Source organism: Hypanus sabinus, chromosome 11, assembly GCF_030144855.1.
Source record: "Hypanus sabinus isolate sHypSab1 chromosome 11, sHypSab1.hap1, whole genome shotgun sequence".
Classification (NCBI taxonomy): domain Eukaryota; kingdom Metazoa; phylum Chordata; class Chondrichthyes; order Myliobatiformes; family Dasyatidae; genus Hypanus; species Hypanus sabinus.
Genome location: NC_082716.1, coordinates 33,313,896 through 33,332,489, shown reverse-complemented (window position 1 = coordinate 33,332,489; position 18,594 = coordinate 33,313,896). Strand labels below are relative to the sequence as shown.

Sequence of the window (18,594 nt, the reverse complement as noted above, 5' to 3'; positions counted from 1 at the left end):
TCCTATAAGGCCTCTTGCATTAAAATAAATGTAACTTAATCCAAGTCCTCCTTCATTTCCTGCTGTGCTGCTGTCTGTCATGTCTATTGACCTTATTGGTTTTGAATTAGACGATAAGACATAGGAGCAGAATTAGGCCGTCTGGCCCATCGAGTCTGCTCCACCATTCAATCATGACTGATCATTTTTTTTCTATCTCCTCCTCAGCCCCAGTTCCCAGCCTTAGAGTCAGTATTGGTGTCACAAACATGGTGCCTGCTGCTGTCTTCTGATCTGTCATTCCCACATCCAACCCCCACCCCTCCCATCCCCCGGCAGTACGGCAGTATCCAAAATGGTATACTTAAAATGGCACAAGGGTATCGGGTACTCCAGAAGTGACCACTGCGCTAAAACTTCTCTATGATGTTTTCAGCAATGTGGATGATCTTAAGTGAATCTAGCTCCAGCTGTTTAAAATGTTCAGTTAAGAGCTGCATCTGGACAGACTTGCCACAGGCATCATCCTCAGGGACACTTGAACAAGTTTTAAACTCTGCAGAGCTCCTCATTTCTACTGCAAAGGCTGCTGGGCCTTGAAGACAAATATTAAGCTTCTGTATAGCGTAAGCTTCTCAACTAGAGTAATGAGAAGAAGGAACAGTCCACAAAGGGAGCAGCATAAGTGAATGGGCAAGAAGTTGATGGATGGAATATAATGTGGGAATTTGTGTTGGTTATCTATTTTGTAGGGGAGAATAAAAAAAGTAAATTATTTTTCCATGTGAGGCAAAACAATGTTGCAGTACAAAAGAATTTGGTTTCTCAATAGATGAGTGATCAGGATAATATGACATTTTTATATATGGGTAGAAAAATACACTTCTCTCAGAAGGGAGAAAAGAAATTAGAGCAGGGTTAATTCTGATACAAACTCAAAATATGGCAAGAATAGGATTTGGTGAAACTAAGCCCAGAATTTTTGTATAGCCATGACTATCATTGGCTCTCTAGCAAACTCTTTATATTAAAACATGTTTAAAAAAAAGAAGAATCTATTCTGTATCCTGAGAGGATGCATAAAGAAGTCAGGCAGGTATAATTCTCCAAAATTTTTATTGTGCCAATTATGTGCCCACCAGGGATCTTTTGTTCTCTCTGATACTATGATTCATATATGTGATTGTTGCAGGTCTTGCCGATGCTGATGAAAATTGTAAACGATTTATAGACCGATGTATGCCAGAAGCTTTTAAAAAGGTAAAATAAGTAATTTAGGAATTTACAAATTACTAGTATAAAATAAAATCCTACCAGTATTCTAACTTGTAGGATTGAACTATTTTTCATGTTAGTTTTTTTAACAAATACTTGCATTTTCAGGGTAAGAAACAGAACAAATCTTTATTAAACTTGGTAATAAATTTACTTTGAACATTTGAGATTTGCTGTGTTTTCAGTATGTCACTTTAATGATATAAAATTACAAAAAATTGTAATTATAATATTTTAAACATTAGTCTATAATTGAACTATAGACTCTTGAATTTATCAGTTGATTTATCACTGAAGTTTTATTAATCAGATTATAAATAATTGAGTTACTGATTCAGTCTTGCTTGACAATTTCTGCAGTTATTAACTTCAAGTGCTGTGCATAAATGGGGTACTGAAATCCACGAGGGAATCTACAACATGGTCATGCTTTTAGTGGATCTGGTTGCAGCACGAGTCAAACAAGACCCAATTCCGATCAGCCTTATGGGAGTACTCACCATGGTAGGTTGCCATTTATACCATCAAAAGCCACTATTGTCGTATTCTCATTCAATTATTTAGCATATTGTCAGGAGGAAACAAACATCAAAGGGATCAAAGTAAATCAGCTGAACAGGCAATAAGTTGGCAGATGGAATATGTGGGAAAATGTGCAGTTATCTACTTCGGAAGGAAGCATAAAAAGAAAATAAAATTATTATTCAAGTGCTGGAATGCAAACCATCAAAGAGATCAAGGTCCTCAGTATATAAATCACAGAAGGTTGGCATTTAGCTACAGTAACTAGGAAAGCAGATAGAATTTTGGCCTTTATTACAATGGATAGTTTTGATGCAACATTTATAGGATGACAGTGAGACAGCACTAGTAACAGTTTTGGTCTCTGAACTTCAGGAAGGATGTGTTTGCAGTGGAAGCAATGCAGAGAAGGTTCACTCAGTTGATTCCTAGGATGAAGGGTTTAATGTACTGGTTTATTGTTTCACATGTACCAATACATGGTGAAAAGCTTTTGTTACATTCTATTTATACAGATCAATTTTTTTAAAGATTGCATTAAGCTAGAATAAGATGAAACAATTATAATGCAGAATAAAGTGTAAAAGCTACTGGTAAACTGCAGTGCATATAAAATATGATCATAATGAAGTGGATTGAGGCCAAGAATCCATCTTATCATGTGAAAGGTCTATACAGGAGTCTGGTAACGCTGGGACAGAAGCAGTCCTTGAGCCTGATGGAACATGCGTTTAGGCTTTTGTATCTTCTGCCCAATGGGAGAGGGGAAAAGAGAGAACGTCTGGGTTGGTGATTATTGTTGCCTGATTTACTGGGGCAGTAAGAAATAAAGAGAGTATCAATGGAGGGGAGGCTGGTTCCTCTAATGTGCTGAGCTGTGTCCACAATTCTCTGCAGTTTCTTGTGGTCACGTGTTGCCATACCAAGCCATTACACATCCAGGCAGAATGCCTTCTGTGGTGCATCAATAAAAAAATAGCAATGGTCAACGGTGACATGTCAGATTCTTTTAGCCTCCTGAGGAAGTAGAGGCATTGTTGAGTTTATTTGGCCATGGCATTAACATGGTTGGACCGGGACAAAGAACAGACCATTGATGTTCATACCAAGGAAATTGAAGCTCTTGGCCCCCTCAATCTCAGCACAAATTTTGTAGGCAAGAGTGTGTGCACTGCCTGCCCATTCTGAGGAATGATTTAGTAGGTTGGGTGTATGCTCGTTGGAGTTTGTGAGACAGAGAAGATCTTAATTGAAACTTACAGGATTCTTAAGGGTTTTTAGAAGCCAAGAATATGCTTCTTATGAACGAGGCTACATAGTTTTAAAATATTAGGACACGTAATTAATGCAATATTAAGGTACAATATTTCTGAGTCCATGAAATTCTCTGTGCCAGATCTATGGAAGTGGAGTTATTGTATATATTTAGGATGATAACTGGCAGATATTTGAACTACCAGCAAGTCAGAGATATGGGAGATTGGGGTGGGGTGCGAGGGCAGTGCAAAGGGGACATTGAAAATATTGGATTAGCCATGATTTTCTAAGTGTGTAAAACAGGCCGGAGAGGCCTGATTATGTTGTTACATTTTGTAATATAGAGAAAGCAGTAGTTTCTCAAGGATATTTCAGATCTGTAGATGGTTGGGGTGTTTATGTCAAACAAATGGATGCAGAGAAGGAAAGTAATATGTAGGTGTTAAAGAAGGCACCAACCCAGAGGACATAGTCCTGAAATTTGCAGGTACTACCCCAGTTATGGTAAACCCATTTAATAAACTCCAAAGCAGTACAGTAGTTCTTCAGTTAAGATTTGTTTCAGTATTCAGGGCCCTACACCATTCATGGTCCTTGTATGTGTGGTAGAAGTTTATGCAAGTAACATCAAAGGGTCATTATAGGTAATTTTTTATTGCTGTGTATTTGCTACGTTTTTGTGCACCTGCACGCATCCATGGAAGTGAAGGTAATCATTTGGCCTGTAGTCTTCTCTATTACCTGAAGATGGTTCACTATGCACAGTAATCTGTGCACTCAAGAGTTAAATTCTCACAACTCTTGAGTTTCAGTCAGATGCATGAGAAGCAAAGAAAAACCAGGGCAAATTACAGCAAAGTCATGATGCTGATTAGGATATGTATTGAGAATTATTTTTGTACTTGGAATTAACTTTTTATTTGCATGATAAAAAGTGACAGTGTGTTGCATTTTAGTGATTTTGTTTGATATTTTGCATTAAATCATTGTTTGACTTTCCAGGCCTTCAATCCAGGTAATGAATACCATTTCAAGAACCGTATGAAAATGTGCCAGAGAAATTGGGCAGATGTTTTTGGAGATGGCAAAATGTATGCCATCTCTCCACCAGCCAACTTGCAGAAGGTGAGTCAGGCAGCGAGGTAACTATTCGTGGGTATGTTGAGCTTTGGAGTCATTGTGTATCGTTAGAATGCCACTTCATTTCATTGTCGAGTCTAATATAAAATGTGGCATGACTCACTATTCTAACCATTTTTGGTTAATATTTATTTGTGTATCTCAGCTGTGATAATCTTTGTGCTAAAATCATTTTAAGAGTTGTTTTTGGGTGCTTAATCAACCCAGACATAGACTGAACTCCAAGACTACCCATCCATGGTATGTTTCTTTTAATGTCTAGGCTTATTGTACAGTCAAGGTAAGGCATAGGCAGGACAGAATCTGTTTATTAATGCACCATAAGAAATTATTCTTTTGTGACAATTGACTTAGCAATATCTGGCATTGTTGAATAATTGTCCCTCAACTTCCTGTTTTCTCTTAGGGTCTCATTTATAATTTTTAAAATAATTGATATCTGTTCTAACAAATTACAAATACATCTGTTTGGATACTGTGTGTCGGACTGGGTTCATGCTGAACATTCAAAATGACTACGTCAGCTTGGATGAGGCCTACTTTGGAATATTGTGGGTAGTTTTGGTCACCTAACTATATGAAAGATTTAAACAAGGTTGTAAAAGTACAGAGAAAATTGACAAGGATGTTGCTGCATCTGGAGGACTTGAGTTATATGGAAAGATTGAATAGGTTAGGACTGGATTCCTTAGAATATAGAAGATTGAGAGGCGATTTGATAGAGGTGTGCAAAATTGTGAAGGGTATACATAGGGTAAATGCAAGCAGGCTTTTTCTACTGAGGTTTGATGGGACTACAACCAGAGGTCATGGGTTAAGGGTGAAAGGTGAAAATTTTAAGAGAAACATGAGGGGAAACTTCTTCGCTCAGAGGGTCATGAGAGTGTGGAATGAGTTGCCAGCACAAGTAGTGCATGAGAGCTTGATTTCAAAGTTTGAGAAGTTTGGATAGGTATATGGATATATGGATGGTAGGTATATGGAAGGCTATGAGCAAGTCGATAGGAGTAGGCAGTTTTAAATGGTATTGGCATGGACTAGATGGGCCTAAGGGCCTGATTATTTGCTGTACTTCTCTATAACTGTGTTTGCCACACTGGCTACAGGTTTGGTATTGGCTTGTTTTCACTTTGCATTTAACCCTTCATACAAATTTTTTAAAAATCATAACTTAAAGAGTTGCCAGATAGAGTGAACGTGAAGAGGATAGATCTAATAGTGGGAGAGTCTATGACCACAGACTCAGAACAGAAATCCCCTGAGAACAGAGATGAGGAGAAATTTCTTTAGCCAGAGGATGGTGAATCTGAGAATTCATCCCTCTGCACACAGCTGTGGAGGGTGATTGGGTATTTTTAAAATGGAGCTTGATAAGTTCTTGATTAGTAAGGGCATCAAAGGTTACAGGGCAAAAGCAAGAGAATAGGGTTGAGTAGGAAAGTAAATCAGACATGATTGAATGGCAGAGCAGACATGATGGGCTGAATGGCCTAATCCTGCTCCAATGTCTTATGGTTTTAAACTTGGGAGCTCTTGATATGGAAATGTATTGCTGGTGCTTCATTGATGGTGAGTCTGAATTACAAAACTCCCTACCCAACAGCACCGAGGAAGTACCTTCATAGAAGGACTGCAGCAGTTCAAGAAGGTAACTCAACATTATTTTCTCAAGGGCACATAGAGATGGACAGTAATTGCTGATGTTGCCACTGCTGCTGACAGTAGAGAAGCTCACAAATTGTTTAATCTGTTTGATAAAGGTAGATGTAAGACATAAGTGAATCAGAACCAGGGATAAGCTACCTAACCCCCTTGAGCTTGACCATTATTCAACTTGATCATGCAGGTCTCTGCTGGCCTCAACTCCTCTTCTATGTCAGTTCCCCATACCCTTCAATTCTCTGATCTTTTGGAAAGGTATCTACTTCTACCCTAAGCATATATAATGATTAAGCTTCCAGAAATATACCCCATCTTCTGGAGTAGAGATTCAGCACCCTCTGATGTTTCCAACTATCCTTTTAGCGTGTAACTACAGTGTATCCTCTTGTTTGGAACTCATACATTAGTGAAAGCATTCCACAATTACTGTCTCGTGCCTTCTGTAAGTATCTTGTATGTCTCAATAAGATTATCTGCCATTCTTCTAAAGTCCAGGAAATACAAACCCAAACTGTTCGGCTGCTTTTGATAGGAAAACCCTCTCATACAAAATAAAACTAGCCCTGTCAATTTCCTTAGATAAAGATAACTTTTGCTTTTCAAGGTCTAAGCAGGACATAATGTCTCTGAGCCATTGAGCATGAGTGGGTGGGGCAAAATCTCTCCACCTAAGAAGGACTGCACGTCTGGCCCAAAGAGAGGCAAAAGACAATGTACGATGTTTAGTCAGACTTAGATGCATGTCAGCTTCTCCCGAGGTCCCAAAAAAAGCAATCAGAGAGTTAGGTTCCAAGTAGCAATTAAGTATATGGGATAAAGTTAAAAGGACATCTTTCCAGAATTTCTCCAGGCTAGGACAAGCCCAGTGCATATGAATAAGGGAAGCCTCGCCCCCTTTACACTTGTTGCAACAGGAATTAATATCAGGATAGAACCGCGTTAATTTAGTTTTAGACACATGAGCCCTGTGTACAACCTTGAACTGTAAAAGATAGTGGCGAGCACATAAAGAAGTTGAATCCCAGGCCTCGTCAGACAGAGGAACATTTAAATCATGCTCCCAGGCAGTTTTAATTTTGTCAAAGGGTGCTCACCTCAAAATCACTAACATATCTCGAATAGTGGATATTAAACCACTATTAAACCCAGTGGGTTCATATGAAGAAGAAGGTCCACGTTTCAAAGATTCATTATTCGCTTCTTAATTCGGGCATAAAGTTCCAAAAGGTGTGGGGACCTTTTCTTGAATATTGTCATATTCTCTTTTAGATTAAGCGTTCATCCCTCCTTTTTCTCTTTTGCATTTAAATCCCTTACTTCCAGCTTCTTTCAGTTAAGATTTACAGTTTTTTTGATATATTAATAAATTACATCTCAGGTAGTAGGCAATATACCTTTTTATAAATACAGCTCTGTGGTGATAAAAGTTCTGATTAACTTTTCTATATATCGTAAGGTTGGCTTGCAGTTGGATATGGGGGGTGGGGTGGTAACTAATTTTATATGTTTCTACTATGGGTGCTTTTTCGTAACTGTTATGAACTGTACATTTGATATGTTTTGCACTGTATAAATCTCTTTTTCTTAACTGTTTTTTGTTGCATTGTAGAAACTTATTAAAAAAATTCATAAAAAAGATGAGCTTTGCTTATCACATGTTCATTGAAGCATAGAATGAAATGTGTCATGACAAGCACAAGCTGAGGATGTGCCAGGACCTGCCCGCAAGTGTTGCCAACATAGCATGCCAACACAACTTACTAACCTTAACCTTGTGTCTTTGGAATGTGGGAGGAAACCAGAGCAGCCAGAGGAAACCACACGGTCACAAGAGAATGTACAAGCTTGTTACAGACAGCATTGGAATTGCACCCAGATCACTGGCGCTGTTCTAGTGTTCAGCTAACCACTGTGCTACCATACCTCCCTTCAGTGCTTCTATAGCACTTTAGGTAAGGAGACCAAAGTGCTGTGCAGAAATCCAGAGGTGGTTTCGCTACCACTGGCCATGGATTTGAGGCCCAGAAGCAGCCTGTCCAGAGGTTGGAGGTCTGTATGTGAGTGGGTGGGTGGTGGGTTAAGGGCTTGTGTTGCTGCTGTTGTCTTGTTTTGTTGTTGCTGCAGCTAGTGGTGTTCTGTTTAACATTGTGGACATGAGTGTATAGAGACGTCTGTGAGTTGCTTCCAGCACAGACTTGGGTAGTGGTGGTTGGTATCGCAAGTAAAAGTGCATTTCACTGTATGTTTCGATGTGCCTGTGATAAATAAATCTGGACAAAGAAATGAATCTTCATTATTCCTAATGAATATTTCTAATGAATCTTCATTAGAAATAAATCTAAACAAAGCTTCAAACATGCCATTCATTTCCTTAACTATTTGTTGAATTTGCCTATTATAAATCAGAATGATTTATGCACCAGGATACCTGGACACAATAACTGAGTTTAATATGTAGCCTATGAAACCAAATTGAGTTTTGTAAATTGATCACATCATTTGGTATACCTCTTGCTTGGAATCAATGATGTATAATTATTAATAGATTTAATTTATTTTCATGATTATTTTACAGGAACCTCATGGCTGGCTCATAGATCTGGTTAATCGGGTAGGCATTCCATTCTGTTCGCTCTCTTCCCTTGCTTCTTGAATATGGAGGAACATGATGGATAGTGTTGTAAATAATCTGGTGTGGGCACGGCTTCACTTACTGGGTACCATTGTTGTGTTGTTGCCTGGTCTTGTTGCGCAGTGAGAGTGATTGACTTAGATGTTTTTATTATGATGCAAGACCATGTTGGACATTGGTAATGCAGAATACTGCAAGTCCGGTTCATTGGTGAGACTGGCGGGGGAGCTGTGTTGTCTTGGTTGTGCAAAGGCCTAGGCCCAAGCCACGGGCTCACCTGTTGTAGTTGCTTAGGGGAGGAGATGTTGAGGTAGTGTGGAAGAGCCTTTGTGTAGCACGCTGGAATCCACATGGGGTTGGGGTTGTCCCTTCTGTAGGTGCTGCCTCCAGTGTTCACTCGACAGAAGATCAAACTGGACCAGGACTACAGTCTTGCCACTTGAGAACTAAGGCTATATTATATCTTTTCTTTGTGACTGTTTTCTGAAATCGTAGCCATATGTGCTATTTGTGTTGTGTGCTGTTGGTAATGTGTGTTGCACCTTGGCCTGAAGGAACACTGTTTTGTTTGTCTGTGTTCATATGATAAATGATAATTAAACTTGAACTCAAAGTACTATACTAAAAGAGAAAATGAAAATAGAAGATGGTGCATTTTTTGTTTAAGTGGCTTACTATAGGGATTGAAAAGAAAGAGTTCCAAATAAATCAAACTGAAGAGGCAACACAGGTAAAAGACATAAAAGCAATAGAACATACAGTAACAATTTGAAAATGTATTATATGAAGGGATGAAGTATACAGAATGAATGTTTAACTGTTAGTGATAGCGAAAAGTTATCATTTAAGATTCCTAATTTTTTTTTGTCAGTTTAAGGACTTGATGAAATTATAAAACTATTGTTATCATGCGAAGCAAGTAGAATGAAAGAGCAAAGAAGGTTCAGCAGATATGCTGGGTCCAACTTTTTCAAATAACTCTTCATTTGTTGCCATTGTTTTATATGTCATAGTCCGGAAATAGTGCCGCAGTTTAAAATACTAATGGTAAAGAGAACACGGTAAAAAAAAATAGAGATTGCTAAAGAAATTGGAGACAGTTTTGCTAATACATTTAAACACATTGGTTTAGACAATACATAGAATATCCGAAGGAGAAAATTGGATTGAGAACAATAATTTTGCATTCCCAAAGGACCAATTTATTTATCAATTTATTGGAATTTTATTTGAGAATTACACATCCTAGAGTCATTGAAAGCAGCTTCTCTTCAACTTAATGGAGAATTTCAAACATCTACCAGCAAAAGTGAGCTTGAGAAGGTGTCAGAATCAAATGGTTATCAGAAGAATCACAAGGGAGTTCAGATGATTTATTTTTAATGAATAGTTTTAGCAAGCAGAATATTACCAAGGAGTATATCTGTTAATTCAAAATGGGATGCAGTGGTGTGCATCAGAATAAATATTCAATCTTAATTCTTTTTCCTGGGAAGCCTTGGTAAAATGAAAGTGGAGTGAAGAAATTTCAGCACTTCACCCTTACCAGACAAGGTCTTTTCCTTCATGGAGTGTAAAGTGGAAATACTGAAGTTGCTGTTAGCCTCTTCCTCAAGCTGTTTGTTTTACAGCAACCTCATTGTAATTGGGAAATTAGCAAATTTCAGATACTGGCCAGGTATTTTCATTGAAAAACTGCACTGAAAATGTTTTATTTTGTTATCAGAGGTGTTAAATAAGTCAATACTGGCATATTGAGCTATGATTCTAGTTTACAAATAAATTTTGCATATACAACAGATAGCAAATCTATTCAATGAATATTTTAAAAAAACATGCAGTGGATTCTGGTTAATTGGGCCATCAATTAATTGGGGGCAGCTGCCCATTTTGGACAATTCCTAAAGAACAAAAAATAAGTCAGAAAAATAGCTAGGATTCCCCTTGTTTACTTGAGACACTATGCTGCTTAATTGGGACAAGTGGCTTTTTGCCGAAAATTTTCTAACAAGTGTTGATGAAGGTTCTCGGTCCGAAGCAACTGTTTCTTCTGTTGAAACTGCCTGGCTTGTTGAGTTCTTCCAGCATTTTGTGTGTGTAGCTAGTACGAATTGTGTGCACTTTAGACATTATGCCTTGCTTGGAGTGATCACTTTTTAAATAGTTACAAGTTATCATTATCACTGATAGTTGGCAAGAAATGAGCAGTAAGACAATTAAGAATACTTTTGCTAATTGCAGTTTCAAACTTTCAGGTGTGGAGGTGTCAGAAATAGGTGGGAGTGAAAAAATATAATTTCACTATTTCAACAAGTTAAGAACTACATCAGTATTTACAATAATCTTGAATGCTATAATGAAAATTAAGATTTGGGGAATGTTCTAAAGCATTTATAAAGGCAATCCATTAACTACCCTAGGTGTCTGCACTGATTTTGTTCATTTACAGTCAATTGCAAGAACACAGTAGATGAATTCCTGTTGATAACTATTAGAAACTAATGCAGTCTTTTACTACTGTAGAGGTTTTGGTAGTGTTCTAATTTGTTCTGCATTTCATTTAAATACATAAATTGTTACTCAAACAGCAGTTTGTTTCTATGCCTTTTAACTATTTCCATGAAATTTTAGCTAATTGGGATAGCCGCTTAATTGGGCCAAAATGTACTGGTCCAGATGTGTCCCAATTAACCGGAATCCACTGTAGCTTAATTTTCCTTTTTTAATGTTTATGTTCCAGTGTTTATTTAATGGTCTATAAAATATTTAAATATTTAAAAATAAAAATTGTGCCTTTTCCTTCCTGCTTTGCCATCTGTGGAAAGTCTTCAATCTAAATGGCAGCTCAGGCCACTTGATAACATCACTGTGATTGCATGCCAGGGGCTCCTTTCAGCTGATACCTGACAGCAACTGATGATGGAAAAATGGAGGTCTGTGCCACATAGAGAGCTAGCTCTTTGTGGACACTTTTCTTAGAGGTGAGCAGCAAGTGCCATCTCTTTGCTGCTGGCCATTAGAATCCAGGCCAATGTTTTCAACTCAATTCCTATCAATAAAACTTGCTCACCGAATCACTTTCCAGTGTTTGATTGTGTTCCTAATCTACTTCAGTCATTGTTCATTGTGGTTCCATGCTAATATTGAATTAGAAAGCTTTGTTTAAAAGTTAATAACATTTAGTCTAGAAGCATTTTGTTAGAAATTTTAACAATTGGCATTATATTAATTTCTCTTTGATGTTGTGCTGCTCAACATAATCTTTAAGTGTTTGACACCTTCCTTGAAACTCCAGGCTTTGTTTATCAGAATTTAATAATTTAAATATTTAGTCCCATTTTTAAAAATTAAATTTTAGTAATTGAAATATTTTTAGTTTAAAAATATTTAAACACCGTATATTTAGTGTTAGTAAAATATATTGAAGAAAATCTTGACTCTACTTTTTGTAGTCAAAGAGTATCAAATGATATTAAGTTGTTTTCCTATATTGAGACAGGTCCAGGCATAATTTTAAATCCTCACTGAACAACTTCACTGAAATCAGTTTCTCTTTCCTTAACTAATATGATGAGCTTTGCTACAGGGTAGTATATTTTGTAAAGTATATCCTTTCTATGTAGCATGGGATTGCATAATGCAGTCTTAGCTGTATTGGCAATGGTGATAGGGAAAATAAAAGCTGGTAACATCCAGCAAAAAACCTTTAAGTTCTGTGTTTGTCCAGCTCATTCAGTGTGTGACTCCTAGACATCACCATAGTATGGTGTAATTGTTTACATTTAGAATCACTGATATGTATTTCATATTTTTATTATAAATCTAGATGTTGAACCAATTTAGATGCTGGTTTCATTTTATTTTCTAGTTTGGTGAAATGGGTGGATTTTCAGCAATCCAACTTAAGCTTGGCACAGAGGATATAGAAACTGCAGTAAGTATTTTCATAGCAGTAATTTGGGAATACTTTTTGTATTTACTTTAGAGATACAGCTTGGAATAGGCTCTTCCAGCCCTTCGATCTGTGCCACCCAGCAGCGCTGATTTAACCCAAGTTTAATCATGGGACAGTGTACAATGAATAATTAACCTACTAACCTGTATGTCTTTGGATTGTGGGAGGAAACTGGAGCACCTGGAAAAACCCAAGCATTTCACAGGGAGGATGTGCAAATTCCTTACAGATGATGGCGGAATTGAAATCCTAACTTCAACTCTCCGAGCTCTAATAGCGCTCACTTTATGCATACATATTTTATGTACAATTTAGTGCTGATCGTTTAATTGACTACCTGAACTTTTGATTGATTATTAATAGTTGTGCATCACCTCTTTATTGCTTTCTATCGCTCTATTTATTTACATAACATGGTCAATCACGATAGTTCAGTTTCAATGTTAAATGCCTTATCTGGAAGGACTACTTCCATTCAGAAAGTAAGGAGGCATGAAATCTAAGGAGACTTTGCTTTGTGGATCCAGATTTGGCTTGCCTACAGAAGGCAAAGGGTGGTTGTAGATGGTTCATATTCTGCATGGAGGTCAGTGACTATTGGTGTTCCCCAGAGACCTGTTCTGGGATCCCTCCTCTTTGTGATTTTTATAAATGACCTGGATGAAGAAGTAGAAGGTGGGTTAGTAAGTTTGCTGTTGACACAAAGGTTGGGGATGTTGTGGATAGTCTGGATGGGTGTTAGAGGTTGCAGTGGGACATGGCTAGGACGTAGAACTGGGCTGAGAAGTGGCAGATGGAGTTCACCCTAGATAAGTGTGAAGTGGTTCATTTTGGTAGGTCATATTTGAACACAGAATATAATATTAACAGTAAGACTGTTGACATTGTGGAGGATCAGAGAGATTTTGGGGTCTGTCTATAGGACACTCAAAGCTGCTGTGCAGGTTGACAGTGTTGTTAAGAAGGCATATGGATGTGTTGGCCATCAACCATGGGATTGCGTTCAAGAACCATGAGTTAATATTACAGTTATATAAGACCTTGGTTAAACCACACTTGGAGTACTGTGTTCAGTTCTGGTCACCTCAGGGCAGGAAGGATGTGGCATTGATTGTGTGGATAGCCAGAGGCTTATTTCTAGGGTTGAAATAGCTAACACGAACAGGTATAGATTTAAGGTGCTTGCCAAGTAGGTACAGAGGGGATGAGAGGGGTAAATGTTTCACGCACAGTGGTGGGTGCATGGAATGCACTGCCAGTGATAGAGGCAGATACAATAGGGTCTTTTAAGAGACTCTTCGATAGGTACATGGAGCTTAGAAAAATAGAGGGCTAAGCGGTAGAGAAATTCTAGGCAGTTTCTAGAGTGGGTTACATGGTTGGCAGAACATTGTGGGCCTATGTTCAAAGGGGAAATACTGATATTTTTTTTAATGCATCTTCCCCAGACTCTGATTGCTGATACAGCTGTGAAGTTTGAAGCTATATTCTAATTACATTACATGAATCCAATTTCTTTTTAAAGGACTTACTGTTTACTCTTTTTGTTTTAGGCTGTATCGGCACTGGTGCAGCCTTTGAGTGTCTGTGCTGAATATCTAAATCCCATGGTGGTGCAGGTAAGTACTGTTATGAAAGTCTTCAAACACAATAGTCAAGTCCAAAATGGAAATTAACCCGTTGCAAATGAACAAAATGGAAATTCATCAGGCTAATGTCCATGACTAAATTCTAGGTATGATATTTGATCCAGAGTAAACATTGTAGATTTAACCTCCACTTTTTTCATATTTTTTTTTGCAGCCCATGCTGGACCCAGTTATCGACAAAATGATTAGATATGTACAAAATTTAGAAGAAAAAGATCTGAAAGACAAGGTATTTTCAAAGAATTTTTGAACTGCCTTCTGTTTTAGCTTTGCCTAAGACTTTTGTACAGTATTGTAATAATTTTATATATTGCACTGTGCTGCTGCCGCAAAAAAAAATCTTGACTTACGTGAGTGGTGATAAGACTCATTCTGATACAGTCTCTGTTGTGAACTGAAAATGAGAAGAGAGCAGGGAGAGGGGAATCATGGTTGGGAAAAGAAGAGAAGCACCAGAGAGACCTTTTGTAATGTCCGTGAAACCAATCAAATCAAATGACCTTGCCTGGTGTCTCAGGGCTGGGTGTGTCTGCACCTGCACCGCCCCCCACTTCTGACACTCCTTTTCTGCCACCAGTCCCACACCACCCCTGCAACAGTCACCCTCGGCATTCCCAGCATCCCCTGCTCCTGCCAAACCTACAAGCTCTTTCCTCTCCATTTTGGCAAATACAGTTCTGTGCAGAAGTCTTGGGTACCCGAGAGATATATAATATCTAAGACCTTTGCACAGTACTGTATATTTGAGGTTTGTGTCTTTAACCTTATTGCATGTTGTGACTGACTACAATAGAAGCTGTAATTGGGTAATAAAATACTTATTCACGCAGCAAGCCTTCAGGAGAGACAGTCCAGGGAGGCCCAAGAGAATCTCACCCTCCTGGTGTGACATTTTATGTTACTTCAACACAAAGATAACAAGGAACAATTAATTGAGTTTCAATTGCTACAATCACCAACTTAACTTCAACCTTCTGAATATAGTCTGTAAATTTACACAATTACTTATTTACAATATGTACAATGTTTACAATAATATAGCAGAGCCTCTTTGAATATTAAATATTGATGTCTGTTCCAAAACCCGGACACCCAAAATATACCTCCTTGGTTGCAGTGTTGAGAGTGGCTCCATGAATGTACAACTACAGTGCCAAAATAAATGTCCACATCTAACTTTCATAATTCTCTATACTGGTGTCTGTGTATTTTCCCATAAAATAAGATGTGCATTGTTGGGTCAGTTAAGGATTATTCTGGGGTTATGAAATTCTGGCTAACATGATTATGGATCAACTAAAATGAGATTCAGTTTCAGGAAATAAAGACATATGATTTCCAGCAATTGTAAAATCTCGTGTTCATGAGTAAAAACTTTACATTACTTAACTTCCATCTGATACTTTGTGGCTAGTGGTGTGGGGCTTTCTCAGTCCCATGGAAACTGCATAGGGAAACACAATGAATGAATGTTCCTTCTGTTATTACATTATTAAATGTGTACCTCTGCCATTTTCAGGACAGATACGTTTTGTCCTCCCCCCCCTCCCCCCCTTTTGTTGTTCCTTTGTGGGAAGTCCAGATGCTCTTTTAGCATGCAGCTAAGAGGCAGAAGGTTGAATCTCTAGATTTAACTAGAGATTCAACTTCTGCCCTCAGGAACATGCTAAAAGAACATGTGGCTGCCGTTTTCCTGTCTGACAGTTTTCCAAAAGGGTGTTCTTTCTCAGTATTTGCTGGCTTGTCAGATGTTTGTAAACTGTACAAGTGATTTTAAATTCCTGTCTTCTACAGAGATTGGTGACCATTCCAGAACTTCTCTCTGCTATCAAACTTCTGTGCATGCGCTTTCAGCCTGCGTTGGTAACTGTGGTTGATGACCTCCGATTAGACATTCTCCTACGCATGTTGAAAACTCCTCACTTTAGTGCAAAAATGAACTCATTGAAGGAGGTAAATTAATCTTGTCCAAATATGTTTATCTTTGGCTTTTGGTCTTGTCTATTACTGTCTATTAATGGCTGGAAGTTTGAACCATTGTTCGTGGTGATAAATTGACAAGTAATTCAACATTGGTCTTTGGAATTAGTACCTTTCTGTTAATTGCAAACCTTAACTACTATAAACAGTATATGGTATAATTGTGCCTATTTGGTGATGACAATACATATATTTTATAAATATATGGCACAGACTGCCAAATATTTGGTCAAGTACAGGAAATTGATAAGTTAAATAATCTATTAAATGGAGGTGTGCCTTGAGATACATTTAGACCATTTAAGATGAGGCTCAGGAAATGCTCTTTCGCTCTAAGAGGAAGTGCGCATAGTTTTCCAGATAGGGGGACTTGTCAAATAGGGTATAAAACCTGTGATTTTGAAAGCAGGTTTAGCACAAGAAGTACGAGTTAACAGATTTGTCTTCTCAGTACTTATGCCTTCTAGATTCTGATTTTAGAAACAGAAATATACAAGACAAGACAATATAAGACAATATAGACCCTTTGGCCACACAGCTGTGTGAAAATGTCCTTACCTTTTTACCTAGGCTTACCCATAGCCCTCTATTTTTCTAAGCTCCATGTACCTGTCCAGGAGTCTTATCTTAAAAGACCCTATTGTATCCGCCCCACCACCGTCGCTGGCAGCCCATTCCACACACCACTCTCTGCCTAAAAGAACTTACCCCTGACATCTCCTCTGTACCTACTTCCAAGCACCTTAAAACTGTACCCTCTTGCCCGAGTCACTTCAGCCCTGGAAAAAAGCCTTTGACTATCCACACAATCAATGCCTCTCATCATCTTATACACCTCTATCAGTTCACCTCTCATCCTCCATCGCTCCAAGGAGAAAAGGCCGAGTTCACTCAACCTATTCTCATAAGGCATGCTCCCCAATCCAGGTAACATCCTTGCAAATCTCCTCTGCACCCTACCTATGGTTTCCACATCCTTCCTGTAGTGAGGCAACCAGATCTGAGTACTTCAAGTGGGGTCTGACCAGGGTCCTATATAGCTGTAACATTACCTCTCGGCTCTAAAACTCATTCTCACAATTGATGAAAACCAATGCACTGTATGCTTTCTTAACCAGAGTCAACCTGTGCAGGAGCTTTGAGTGTCCTATGGACTCGAACCTCAAGATCCTTCTGATCCTCCACACTGCCAACAGTCTTACCGTTAATACTATATTCTGCCATCATATTTGACCTACTTCACAATTATCTGGGTTGAACTCCATCTGCCAATCCTTAGCCCAGTTTTGCATCCTATCAATGTCCTGTTGTAACCTCTGTCAGTCCTCCATACCTTCTACAACACCCTCAACATTTGTGTCATCAGCAAATTTACTAACCTATCCCTCCACTTCCTCTTCCAGATCATTCATAAAAATTATGAAGAGTAAGGGTCCCAGAACAGATCCCTGAGGCACACCACTGGTCACTAACCTCCATGCAGAATATGACCCCTCTATAATCGCTCTTTGCCTTACTTGGGCAAGCCAGTTTTGGATACACAAAGCAATGCCCCCTTGGATCCCATGCCTCCTTACTTTCTCAATAAGCCTTGCATGGGGTACCTTATCAAATATCTTGCTGAAATCCAGATACACTCTCTACCTTAATCAATGTGTTTAGTCACATCCTCAAAAAATTCAATCAGTCTCGTAAGGCATGACCTGCTTTTGAAAAAGCCATGCTGACTATTCCTAATCATATTTTGCCTCTCCAAATGTTCATAAATCCTGCATCTCAGGCTCTTCTCCATCAACTTACCAACTACTGAAGTAAGACTCACTGGTCTATAATTTCCTGGACTATTTCTACTCCCTTTCATGAATAATGGAACAACATCCGCAACCCTCCAATCCTCCGGAACCTCTCCTGTCCCCATTGATGAATCAAAGATCATCTCCAGAAGCTCAGCAATCTCCTCCCTCGCCTACCACGGTAGCCTGGGTTATATCTCGTCCGGTCCTGGTGACTTATCCAACGATGCTTTCCAAAGCGTCAGCACATCCTCTTTCTTAATGTCTATATGCTCAAGCTTTTAAGTCTGCTGTAAGTCATCCCTACAATCGACAAGATCCTTTTCTGTAGTGAATACTGAAGCAAAGTACTCATTAAATACCTCTGCTATCTCCTCCGGTTCTGTACACACTTTTCCACTCACACTTGATTGGTCCTATTCTCTGACGTCTTCTCCTCTTGCTCTTCACATATTTATAGAATGCCTTATGGTTTTCCTTAATCCTCTCTGCCGAGGCCTTCTCATGGCCCCTTCTAGCTCTCCTAATCTCTTTCTTAAGCTCCTTCCTGCTAGCCTTATAAGTTTCTAGGTCTCTATCATTACCTAGTTTTTTTAACCTAGGTAAGCTCTTCTTTTCCTCAACAGCCTTTATGTACCACAGTTCTTGTACCAAACCGTCCTTTCCCTTTCTCATTGGAACATACCTATGCAGAACTCCACGCAAATATCCCCTGGACGTTTGCCTCATTTCTTCCGTACATTGCTACAT

At 38.6% G+C, this 18,594-nt stretch overlaps 1 protein-coding gene across 2 annotated transcripts in view; it reads left to right on the top strand.

Moving 5' to 3' along the window:
- Nucleotides 1-18,594, top strand: part of usp24 (ubiquitin specific peptidase 24) — a 226,377-nt gene that overhangs the window by 41,638 nt on the left and 166,145 nt on the right. The window contains exons 3-11 of one of the 2 annotated variants that reach the window (XM_059984089.1): nt 1,172-1,239; nt 1,615-1,758; nt 4,036-4,158; nt 5,777-5,821; nt 8,411-8,446; nt 12,336-12,401; nt 13,976-14,041; nt 14,226-14,300; nt 15,866-16,024. In XM_059984089.1, the coding sequence (XP_059840072.1) occupies nt 1,172-1,239; nt 1,615-1,758; nt 4,036-4,158; nt 5,777-5,821; nt 8,411-8,446; nt 12,336-12,401; nt 13,976-14,041; nt 14,226-14,300; nt 15,866-16,024 (782 nt within the window). The remainder of the gene's footprint in view (nt 1-1,171; nt 1,240-1,614; nt 1,759-4,035; nt 4,159-5,776; nt 5,822-8,410; nt 8,447-12,335; nt 12,402-13,975; nt 14,042-14,225; nt 14,301-15,865; nt 16,025-18,594) is intronic. The other variant, XM_059984090.1, reaches the window with a different exon arrangement.